The 13,321-nt window shown below is 34.1% G+C and overlaps 1 protein-coding gene across 2 annotated transcripts in view; it reads right to left on the bottom strand.

Moving 5' to 3' along the window:
- Nucleotides 1–13,321, bottom strand: part of NCAM2 (neural cell adhesion molecule 2) — a 495,236-nt gene that overhangs the window by 131,719 nt on the left and 350,196 nt on the right. For both annotated transcript variants that reach the window (XM_067739241.1, XM_067739240.1), the window contains exon 9: nt 1,738–1,888. In XM_067739241.1, coding sequence (XP_067595342.1) covers nt 1,738–1,888 — 151 coding nt within the window. The remainder of the gene's footprint in view (nt 1–1,737; nt 1,889–13,321) is intronic.

Here is a 13,321-nt window from a genome sequence, read left to right as displayed (position 1 = left end):
ACATTTAATGTAAAGTGTCAGATAATTAACTCTGAGAGAACATGAACAGCTATTAAACGTTAAAGTACATCGAGTCAGAGATTAGTGCAGAAAATGAATAATTCATGAGGAAGACATATGGAGAGAGAGAATGGGAGAGAGAATAATGATCCCCCAGTGATATTCATATCATAATCTCCAGACCTTTTGAGCATGTTACTTCACATGGGAAAAAAGAACTTTGCAACTGTGATGTAAAGGATGTTGAGTTGAGAGAATTATCCTGGATTACCCAATGTGGGTCCAATGTAATTGCAGGGAAGTCAAATATAGAGAAGATGTGAGGAAGGAAGCAGAGTCAAAGTGATACGATGCGAGAAAGACTCAATCTGCCAAAGCTGGCTTTGAAGTTGGAAGGAGACTGCAAGCCAAGGAAGGTGGGCAGATTCTAGAAATGGAAAAGACAAGAAAAGGGAATCTCCTGTAGGGCTTCCATAAAGAAACACAACCCTACAGACACTTGATTTTATCCCAGTGAGAATCATTTCCAACCTCTGACCTCAAGAGCTTAAAATAATATATTGTGTTGTTTACAGCAATAAAATTCTTGGTCATTAGTTATAGCGACAATAGGAAACTAAGAGAAGATAACTATAAATGTGTACTGTGTCACTGAGCCTCAAAATATATGATGCAAAAATCAACAGGATTACAGAGAGAGAAAAAATTCACAATCATGGTGGAGGATTTTAACAACCATCACTCTAATAGAACAAAACAAATTCAGTAAAGACACAGAAGATTAAAGAACACTAACACCCACCTTGATCTAATGTATATGTATAGAGCACAATATCTGCAGAATATATATGTTTTTCAAGTACACATTATGTATTCACTAGGTAGATCATAACGCTGGGACATAAAATAAACCTCAATAAATATGAAAACATCAAAATCATATAGAATGTATTTTCTAAGCACAACTGTATTAAATTAGAAATAAGTAACAGCAAAATATCTATGAAAACAATAAATATCTGGAAGCTAAACATATCTTCACAAATAACTATTGACCAGTGATGAAATCACCAAGAAATGTAGAAAATATTTTCAACTGAAAGTCAAGAGAAAGACAACATATCACTATTTGTGGCATGCAGTTAAAATGCTACTTAGAGAGAAATTCCAGAAAAAGCTGAATAAACCAATATGCAAGACTTTAACATCAACGGAGGAGTGCATCTGTGATCAAAAAACAACTTATAGTTTGTTAGCAATCAGCCCTTGAAAAATAGAGTATCCTAAGTACTGTATTTTAAATACTATACAATAACTTATGAGGATGTAAAATAATTCAACAAAACAACTTGAAATGAGAAATGAAATTCTCACTACATATGTGAAACACAGGACCATTAATATTAGGAATAAACAGATAAAAATCTAAGGTGATGTTGATCAATTACTTATAACTAATATAATTCAGTTTACATTGTGTTTTGGGTTAAACGCTGTGTAATAAAAGGACACAATTTTCAGGATAAGCAACATTAAGACCATTAAACATACAGCACTGTGAAATCTCCCATAACCGCCACTAGATGTCTCTAATAACTGACTTTGGCTGCATTCCTTCTAAAGTTATGCGTTACATACTACAAAATGAACTACTGTATTTTGATTTTCCCATGAAAATACATGTTTTTCAAAGCATAAAAGTTGTTTTAATAAACATACAAAATGAAAATAACTTACATTCAATATCAAGGTACATGCTTTTCTGGTGCCCTCCGATTCTACTTGCAGCTTCACAGTCATATCTCCCTGAATCTGACAACTTCACATCTTTAATATGCAGTGATGAGCTTCTGTGCTGCCCTCTGACTTCGATACGTCCATCTGGGCTCTGTTTACATTGATTCAGGAAAAATATAGATTTTATGCGTATTTTGTGTAAAATGATGATGAAACATATTGCATTTATCATAGACACAATAAATGAAAATAAACTCTTACCTGTATTCATTTTTTATTTCAAAAAAGCAGTGTTTATTTATACTTTACTATTTTTAGCTAATCCATTTTACCAGCCCACTTGCTTACAGGAACACTGACTTGTAAGTAGTAAAAACTTAAACATAAGTTTTATCAACCTCTTTTATTTATTATGCTTTTTGCTTTTTATAAAGCTAGTATGTTCTTCTCGGAAGGATTTTGTTGTCTTTCAATTGTGTTCTTTACAAACATAGCAAAATGACAATAATGCCTATTCAATTCTGGCTAAAGCCTACCAGTGAAAATGATATTCCTGCTGTATTTTAGTTTTCTATTTCACTAAATAAGGAGAATGTATCAAGATGTATGACAATTAAAGACTTTAAGAGGAATTTATAGTTTTCATTTTTGAATGAATGCAACAGCATTGCTCATAAGCATAATTGGTACCATATGCATCATAGATACACTATTAAAAACACAGCATTCTTAGGAAGTCATTGGAAACAATATGGAAATTATTAATCACTTAACTCCACAAATATGACTCAAATCAAGGAATTGCTTATAATCCAATAACATATAGATTATATTTCAAATAAGAATTATTGTGTGCAACATAATTATAGAATTTTCTTAAATCAAATACCTTTATAGCACACATATTTAAAACAAGAATAGTTTATTCATTGAATTTTACTCTGTACTATCAAGAAATATAGTGAACTTCTAGCACTTTATAACTCATTGGAAACATCTGCTCTACCATTATTGAATTGATTCTTTTTAATAGTTGAGGTTTTAGTGTTCAACAAAATATTGTATATCATACATTCAATTGAAATATGTATGTTATTATAAACAGTATAATGGTTGTTTAATTTTCTATATGACAGATTTGAACAAATTTCAATACATGTGTGTACTTTGCATTATTAAAATTATGTTTAACTATTTTCCTTTATTAATATTAAAAGACTATCTTAAAGCTCTTTTTCAAACATGTTGATTGGGGCACAATATGGTTACTTTTTTTTTGCTTTTTAATTTTATATAGGAATGCAATCATTATACAATCCTATCACTCACTCATAATTCACTATCTGGAAAATGGTCTTCAAAAACAAAGAAATAAACAAAAGCATATTAGGGATGTATTATGCAACTTAGATCAAGATTTCTATGTCAAAAATATGTTCCCCACCTCCCAAGTATTGCTAAAGAAATAGTAAAGTGAAGTTTTCAAGCAGAGGGCATTCTCTTCTGCCAATTTTGAAGAAGTTCAGTTGCCAAACCCATTTACTTAATTGAAAGAAAGCAAAATGTAAGAATCCACAGAAGTTAAAAATCAGAATGAATAAACCCAAAAGCAAAATGGACAATTGTTATACAAGGTAACTAACTGCTGTTCCATAACTAAATAGGTATTCTTTGGTCCTTATCTCACTGCAACTCTGTTCATCATTAAATCCTATTGAACTATATCCTTCCTTTCTTGTGTGCCGACTTCCCTTGGCTTTCAAGACACTCACATGATCCTGATTTTTCTCCCAGTTTTGGTTGTAGTTTCCTTGGGTTTGGTTTTGGTTACAGCCTCCTTTCTTCCTCGGGGCCTCTGTATTCTGTCCTGGACTCTAGTGTCTTTTCAGTCAATACAATCCACTTAGGCACTCTTATCCCTGCCCACATATACACTGATGATCTCTAGTCACTCTTTCTCCACCCAGGATCCTTCTTTCCCTGGAGCTACATAACTAGATATATCATATGCAGGGCAAGTCCATTTGATGTATATCTCAAACTAGCATGTGCAGATGAATACATCACGCCTTACCCAGCATCACCTGCCCTCTCCCAGTTGTCTTTCTATGAATGATACTAATTCTTTCCCATGTCCTATGCTATACCATGTCCTCAGTCTTGGATCAGTTACTGAACATTTATTCATCTATTTATATTCTGAATAATGATAAATCTCAGTTTATCATCTTGCTCGACATTATGATTTCCAATTTTCAGCAACTGTGTTTCCATAGACCTATCTGCTCTCTGCCTCTCCATTTACAGTTTTAGCTGTGCTGCTAAGTTGGAAGGATATTGACAGGCGTCTCTGGATTTCAGAGAGAACAATCACATTCAGGCTGAATGTGACCAAAAAAGACTCCCTGACTCTGCAAAAGCCTTCAACATTATGTTATTTCCTATGTTTCTCTTAGCAAAAAATCATTCCAGCTGCAGAAATTATTTCTTGTGTAACTAAGAATAAGTCTTTTTTTTTAAAGCAAACTTTTATTTCTCATAACAACTTTATGAAGGTTTCACATCCCTGGACCTCACACTCTATAATTACAAATAACATTGTATTGCCTCCCAAGTAAAACCCCAATCCATTAGCCTGATGTTTACGGACTTCCATATGGTATTACCTTTCTGTTTAAGCACAGTTTACAATTTGGATACTGTTAATTTGGATTCCATTTAATGTGAATTATTTGTATTGTCATGAATGTCCTGTGCTTTCTAAGCAGGCTTCACACACCTTTCTCAAATCTTTCCCCCTTATCTCTTCCATATTTACGTGGCAGTATTCTACCATCATTCTTTCAATTTCTTGGCCAGATATCAATTTATACTCAAAATAATCCCTGGTTGACTACTATACATACAGATATAATGTCCCTGTGCTTTTCTTGGGACACATTGCTTTTTCTAGTCTTACTGGAACTTCAGATTTTATCCTGCAGTTTGATATTATAGTTGTACAAATGCGAGAATATTTTTATGGTACTTTGTGTGAAAGTCACCCGGATTAGTACCTAGGACAGAATCATTACATTCTAAAATTTTTATAAAGCAAATTAAGATATAGTGAAATGTACATATAATTGAATAAAGGAAATGTAATCCTTCAGCTATACTTTACTATGGATTAAAAACGTGACATTTAATACATTAATTAGAATGTGGCAAGATACATTAATAATGATGCGAAGCAAATTGTTCCTTCTTTCATTAGGGAAAATATTGTTCTTTTGCACATTAAAAAGTAAATTTACCCACCTTAAAAATCAACAGGTACTTTTGTTATTATGATACGGTTTTTGACTTGTGGAAAACTATCCGTGTGTGTAAAGTTAGCATGCTATTAGTAAAAATGGTTTTATTTAAAAGTTTTTAATAATATATCTAAAATTAATAGAAATTCCGGAAGAATAGAATTTCTTCTGGAATGTGTGTGATTCATTGAGAAATTGTAAGTCATTTTCAGAGTTGGCATTGGCTTTGTAATAATGCACAATATGCATTGACTAGAAAACCAAAGTCATTTCTCCTCATTTCTGACATTCCAAAGCACATCTTTCTCTTTGTGCTACAAAAAGGCATTACACATATCTGAAAGAAAATTCATTATATCTTGGCTTTGATTCATTACTTACTGAAGATTCATTTAAGACATCTGATATTTGATTGAGACAGGTTAATGGGCATATTAGTTCTCCATCTAGTATTTTCAGTTTCTATCACTGCACTAACATGATTAGAAAGTGTCTGACTGTACATTATTATTCCAGTCCTTTACAGAAGGACTCTCTGAAATTTAACTTGATATTATATCTTTTGCCTTTCTGGAAGGTCAGCTTAAGAACTGCTTGAATAGTATTTCAATATTTTGATAAAATAATTATTTATAGAGTTTACTGTCCTTTCAATAATCCCTTAATCAAATATCTATGTGATAACTACCATCTTCAGTTTAGTTCAAACATAAATATTTTGTTGTAAATTTTAACTGTTGGACATTTGAATTTATATAATGTGTCCTGTTTATTTTTGTGGCTTTACCTGACTAGACATTTACTGTCAAATTTGGGATCCAATTGTAGTGCACAACACATCTGAGTTGGACAGTATTCCTTTCTTTCTTCTTCCTCACACTCTTGTCTTTGAACCTTTTTAGAGTCATTGACCCTTTGGCCTTTTGAGAAAATTGTGGATCATGTCACTTAGTTACTCAACACTTTTTTCTGTATATGTGCACTTGTTTCACAATAAGCACCCAGGCGCTGGGGATATAAACTGAGCAAAATACAATAATTTCCGCTCTTCATGGAATTTAAGTTTAACCAAGAAGACAGATATTACTTCTAAGATATAATACAAATAAACTCAAAAATACAATGTAGGATGGAACAGGATGGAAAGCCCAGAGATAAACCCACACACATATGGACACCTTATCTTTGATAAAGGTGGCAGGAATGTACAGTGGAGAAAGGACAGCCTCTTCAATAAGTGGTGCTGGGAAAACTGGACAGATACATGTAAAATTATGAGATTAGATCACTCCCTAACACCATACACAAAAATAAGCTCAAAATGGATTAAAGACCTAAATGTAAGGCCAGAAACTATCAAACACTTAGAGGAAAACATAGGCAGAACACTCTATGACATAAATCACAGCAAGATCCTTTCTGATCCACCTCCTAGAGAAATGGAAATAAAAACAAAAATAAACAGATGGGACCTAATGAAACTTCAAAGCTTTTACACAGCAAAGGAAAACATAAACAAGACGAAAAGACAACCCTCAGAATGGGAGAAAATATTTGCAAATGAAGCAACTGACAAAGGATTAATCTCCAAAATATACAAGCAGCTCATGCAGCTCAATAACAAAAAAACAAACAACCCAATCCAAAAATGGGCAGAAGACCTAAATAGACATTTCTCCAAAGAAGATATACAGATTGCCAACAAACACATGAAAGAATGCTCAACATCATTAATCATTAGAGAAATGCAAATCAAAACTACAATGAGATATCATCTCACACCAGTCAGAATGGTCATCATCAAAAAATCTAGAAACAATAAATGCTGGAGAGGGTGTGCAGAGAAGGGAACACTCTTGCACTGCTGGTGGGAATGTGAATTGGTTCAGCCACTATGAAGAACAGTATGGAGGTTCCTTAAAAAACTACAAATAGACCTACATATGACCCAGCAATCCCACTACTGGGCATATACCCTGAGAAAACCAAAATTCAAAAAGAGTCATGTACCAAAATGTTCATTGCAGCTCTATTTACAATAGCCCAGAGATGGAAACAACCTAAGTGTCCATCATCGGATGAATGGATAAAGAAGATGTGGCACATGTATACAATGGAATATTACTCAGCCATAAAAAGAAATGAAATTGAGCTATTTGTAATAAGGTGGATAGACCTAGAGTCTGTCATACAGAGTGAAGTAAGTCAGAAAGAAAAAGACAAACACTGTATGCTAACACATATATATGCAATAAAAAAAAATGTCATGAAGAACCTAGGGGTAAGACAGGAGTAAAGACACAGACCTACTGGAGAACGGACTTGAGGATATGGGGAGGGGGAAGGGTGAGCTGTGACAGGGCGAGAGAGAGTCATGAACATATATACACTAACAAACGTAAGGTAGATAGCTAGTGAGAAGCAGCCGCATGGCACAGGGAGATCAGCTCGGTGCTTTGTGACCGCCTGGAGGGGTGGGATAGGGAGGGTGGGAGGGAGGGAGACGCAAGAGGGAAGAGATATGGGAACATATGTATATGTATAACTGATTCACTTTGTTATAAAGCAGAAACTAACACACCATTGTAAAGCAATTATACCCCAATAAAAATGTTAAAAAAAATACAATGTAGGAACACCACAGTTTCATTTTGGGGGTGTTAATGGAGGGGTGGGTTAGAGTCAGAGGTATGTTCCTTGTTAAACCAAAGTGTGGATTGGGATCTGGAAATGGTGAAAGAGGGGTAGTGTTGTAGAGAGTATTCTGGGCATATGCCACCAGAAGGCTTATGAGAGAACTGAGAGACCCCAGTAGGTGCAGAGAAGAGACTGTGAGAACGTGGGCTCTCCTGACATTGGGCAGGCTGATAGAGAACACATGCAGGACCCAAGACACATGCAGACACACAACAAATTTTACCCTTTGACTAAATGTTATTTTTTTCTCATTGTATGATATGCAGTTTTGGGGGAGCGATTCTTTTTATTATATATTATGTTTGAATTATTTTCAATGGCATTAAATCTCTATTGAATGCAAATTAAACAGCTTCAAATACATAGCGGTAGCAGCAAGGCATAACTGCTAAATGTATAAAAAAAGAAAACAGACTCTTTCCAAACATTATTGGCATTAATTTACCCAAACTGACTTCTCAAAATCATGATAAAGTTTCATTACATTCACTAATTTCTGCAAAGAAATTTAAGCAGAAAGATTGTCTTGCTCTTATAAGATTTCTATATTTACTCTTAGTTTTAATGTCTTTTTCCTCTGGGCTTGATCCCACCTTCCTAAGTGTACTCCTATTTTGATGTCATGAAATAAACTTTTGTACAATTACCATTCCTCCTAGCAATGTAAATTGATGAAACAAAAAGTAATATGTCCAATAAAATTTCTTAACTTTTGTAGTTTCTTCACTGGCTCTAGGGCCCTTTTCTTCTCTTTGCACATACAGTCAGTAATTTATTCAACAAATAGGAATTGAATATAGGAATGAATAACTGCTAACACATACAATAGGTGATAGTTAGATACATACTAAATATTTTACATTTATTAGTTCATAATACTGCTATGATCCTCTTAATAGTGCTATGAGATTGGGACTAATATCATCCCCATTTTAAAGATGAGCAAAATGAGGCACAGAAACATTAGATAACTTGCCCAGGTCCCACACAGCTTATAAGTGATAACAGTGGGATGCCCAGGCTGTCTGGCCCTGGAGTTCATATTCTGAATTACTTTTGCCATATGGCTCACTACCTGGGCCATAACTATGTGGCTGAGTTACATACTGTACCATAGCTATGTGACCAGCACTATGCTGGGTTCTGAGGACAGAAAGATGGATAAGAAAGGCAAAGCCTTTAGCCTCAAAGGTTAAAAGGCTTAGAGGAAAATCATAAATTTCATCTGACATAGATGAAATTAAGGAAGAACACCTAGTACAGTCTACAGAGGTGAGGAACAATTACTTGCAGATATTTCTGCCTGAACAGGGTCCTGAAGGATAAGTAAGGCAGCAGATTGGCTGTGTAATTTGCAGGGCCCACTGAAAACTGAAATGTGAGGTCTTTTGTTCAAAAGTTACTATGAATTTTAAGACAACCACAGCAGCACTTTCAACCCAATGCAGGGCCCTGCTGAGTGTTGGGCTCTGTGCAACTGTACATGTCACATATCCATGAAGTCAGCCCTGGCCAAGCAAATAGGAGGAAAGTTAGGAAGGAAATGGGAACTACATAGGCCTGGACTAGAGGGGAAAATGACATGTTCAAAGAGTTGAAAGAAGCTCCCTAGAGCTGGCATATCCAATATAAGGTGGAGAGAGGTAAGATGTGAAGTGGCTGGAGAGACAGACAAGAATGCCCAAAACAGCCTCAAAAGTCAAAGGAACATTGACAAAAACATGAAAGGATGCTCAACATCCTTAGTCATCATGAAAATGCATACCAAAACTCCATACTACTTCATGCCCCCAGGGATGGCTATAAACAAAAAGACAGGTAATAACAAGCATTGGATAGGATCTGGAGAAAATGGAACTTTAGTGCACATGTGATGGGAATGTAGAACGGTGCAGGTGCTTTTGATAAAATGTCTGACAGGTACTCAAAATGTTAAACACAGAGTTACCGTATGAGTCAGCCATTACACTCCCAAGAGAATTAAAGATCTATGTCCACACAAAAGCATGTACTACATAAATGTCCATAAGAGCATTATTAATAAATCCAAAAAGTGAAAGCAACACAAATATCCATCTACTAATGCATGGATAAATAAAATGTACTATTTCTATATAATGAAATATTATTTGTCAATAAAAAATATGAAGAACTTACACAAGCCACAACATAGATGAACCTTGAAATCACTATGCTAAGTGAATAGAAGTTAGTAACGAAGTCCGCATTTTGAATGCTTCCATTTATACAGAATTTCCAGAACAGACAAATCTATAGATACAAAAGTGATTGCCTAAGGCTGGCAGGTGGTGGTAAGGTGACAGGGGAGTGACAGTCAAGTGGAGCGGGACTTGTTTTTTGAGGTGATGAAAATGTCCCCAAATTTATTGCGTTGATGATTGCACAACTCTGTAAATATACTAAAAGGCAATTTATTTAATTTGACCCTTTGATGGGTAAATTGCATGCTATGTGAATTATATGTTAGAAAATATTAAAAATTAAAGCCAAAAGAAAGAATGAGTGTTCTATAAAGAACTGGAAAGGACAGGCAAGGTTTCGGGCAAAGGAGTAGGGAGAATGCATTTGTTATTTGAGAGCATCATTCATGCCTCAGGGTAGAGAATAACTTTGAAAGGGGAAGAGAAAACACCAAGAAACATACTGCAATGATAGTGTTCTGGGAAAAGGTAGAGGTAGATGAGATGGAGAGAAGTGAGTGCATTCTAGAAACATACTGAGGAAGAATCCACAGCATTCAGTGAATGTTTAGATGGGAGCTGGTGATGAAAGAAAGGAGGAAAAGGATATTTTCAAGTTTCTGTCACAGATCCCTGGATGGGAAATCTGATTTATTATTAGTAGATTGTTGTAGGTATATAAAATTATACATATATATGCATATATTCACATTTGACCATAACAAATCATATTTTAATAACCAGCATACATTATATTCCATATTATATACCCAGTACTTTACTATTGGAAATTGAAATGCTATGATAATCAGGCCAAAAGCAGAATAAACTTTTCAGATATTTTAACTCAAAAAAATTAGAAAAGGTGAATTCCAACTGATAATTGTCAAAATGCTGGTTTTCAGAATATGACCTGAATCTTTTGTATTGGTGTCTGTGTGTGCTGCCTTCTTTACCTTAATAGTAGGTAAGACCAGAGACTACAGAACCAAATGGGAAACTCTACATCCTGTTTGCGCCATCTATAAGCTTTGTAACTTGGAGTCAACTACTTAATTTAGCTGTACCTCAGTTTCTCTCTCTGTATAATGGGTTTAAAAGTACAGCCTTTATAGTATTATGAGGGAGATTAATGATTTGAATATTTGAAAAGAGCTCAGCACCTGGCAAATAAATTGGCACAAAACATCTGGTATCCAGATCTAAAAGATAAATATGTGAGTTTACACAATATCCATTTCATTGTGAGGTCCAAAGGCATTCTGTCTCAAAGGGAAATGACACCTCTCCTATCTTCTTACTTAACAGTGCATTACTGTTGCTAGACTTTTCTCATGATTTCTTGAACCACATGCCAGTTATTTATTTATAATATTATAAAATATTTATAATATTTTATCAATGAAAATATATAAGATAGTAAAAAAAAAACAAAATTAAAATTAGGATGAAAAGCTACTATAGGACAGCCAAATTACTAAATAAATGATAAAACATTTCACATATAAATGATTAAATTGCCAAATAATGAGATTTATATTTTATTTCATCCATAATACTAATAACAAATCCCTAGATATTGAATTTATCTGTAATTGCCACTATGTTTGTGGATGGTTTGACTGTATCCTTGACCCTGCCCTTCATCAGAAGTACCTTCTCTGCTCAAATGCCATGACTTTGGTGTCAAAAGCCTTGTCTTGTAGGCTTTATACAGACATAGGCTCTGTGTCACTATTCAATGGTTTTAAATTTGTGGATTCTAATGACTATGTATTATTTCCAAAATGTATATATTAGTTAAAGCTGTATTAAGTATCCTGACCCCATGTCTATATCACTATTACTTATGGTCATTCACTGTGACTGGAGTTCTAAGCAAATAAATTAGGAGAGGAATGTGCTTGTAGTATGGCTGATCATTTTAATTTTGGCAACACCGTTGTTGACTCTGAATGACAAGATACTTATTTTTTTGTTGTTTCTTGACTGTATGTGCAATTTTAATCAAATATGAAGATAATAGAACAAAATATGAAGATAATAGAACAAAATATTTGAGTGTTGTTCAGAAAATTCAGGACATAGGAATTCAAGCCATAAGTATGGGGCTAGTGTAGAAAGCCAGTAGGCTTTCAATCCATTTAAAATGTCATTGCTTCCCCCAAGGTTAAGAAACCATGAAAAAGAGGTTGATCACTATTGTTTCTGAATTTCCAATTTTTCTGTATATCCTTCATAATGGAAAATAAGCAAAGAAAGAAAGCTCCTTATTAAAAAATCAATAAGGGATAAAGAAGCCAAGAAGAAACTTAAATCTAAAAGTTACCTCCTATTTTGAGTTAAAATTTAGTTTCATGGCACACAAAAATGAGAAGATAGAAAGGAAGTCTGAAAGAATGAGGCACATTATACACTGAAATTCTTCCTATTCAACATTTATTATAAGATGGTCAGGTGTATTGTGGTGATTTATGCACATAATTGAACTTACCTTGTGAATATTGATATCACATTATTACACCATACTGCTCTGGAACTAACATAATGACTAAAATATAGACTCCATTGTTTCAAAGCTTTGAAGAAGCCATAGGTTTGGTTCAATGTTTTTTTAATTCAGATTTTAAAATGTTTTTCTTTATAACAAACATAACCAATTGGAAAACAGATGAAGTGCAATACTAAAAATATTAGAATTGGAATGGCATAACATTGATAATGACTGAGGCTGTGATAGAACGTGGGGTTTCATTATACAATTCTCCAGCCTTTCTTTTAAATATACATCACACATTTTATCATGGGAATTTTTAAACAGCATAACCAAGATGGGATGTGTTCCTTCATCCGATTTTCTCAATTGTTAGAACATACAGAGCAGAGCAGAACCCAAATTAAAGTCTAGAGCATGCTGCTACAGCCTACTTACAAACCCATAGATTTTTGTATTGAAAGCCCTGAGGTTTTGCTGTCATTTTGCAGAGTTATCACAGTACAAGTTGCCTAATACACAGTACATAACTTTTGTTACTTTTCCCTAAGTCTGGTTAGAATTACTGAGGCTACTTGTGTAGCCTCAGTGCTAGATACATGATAAATGTTATTATAATCAGTGATGTAGTTAGTAACAAGTGTCTCAGCGGTATGGCAATCTTGTCCAAATTAGAGACAAATGAAAGATTTTTGCAAAGCAAAAAGCACAATATGCAACAGCAATTAGTACAATAATGTTAAATGAAATGTTTAAAAAATGCCTGACACATAGTATATATTCAATGTTAACAATAGTTATTATCCTTTTCCTATAGTATATCTTTATACAAATTCCTACAACATGTTCTGTAAGGGAAAAACTACAGTGTGAAGAAATACAAAATATTTTGGGAA

This window comes from Pseudorca crassidens, chromosome 5, assembly GCF_039906515.1.
Source record: "Pseudorca crassidens isolate mPseCra1 chromosome 5, mPseCra1.hap1, whole genome shotgun sequence".
Classification (NCBI taxonomy): Eukaryota; Metazoa; Chordata; class Mammalia; order Artiodactyla; family Delphinidae; genus Pseudorca; species Pseudorca crassidens.
The sequence above is the reverse complement of the archived record's forward strand: the minus strand, read 5'-3'. Positions and strand labels throughout refer to the sequence as shown.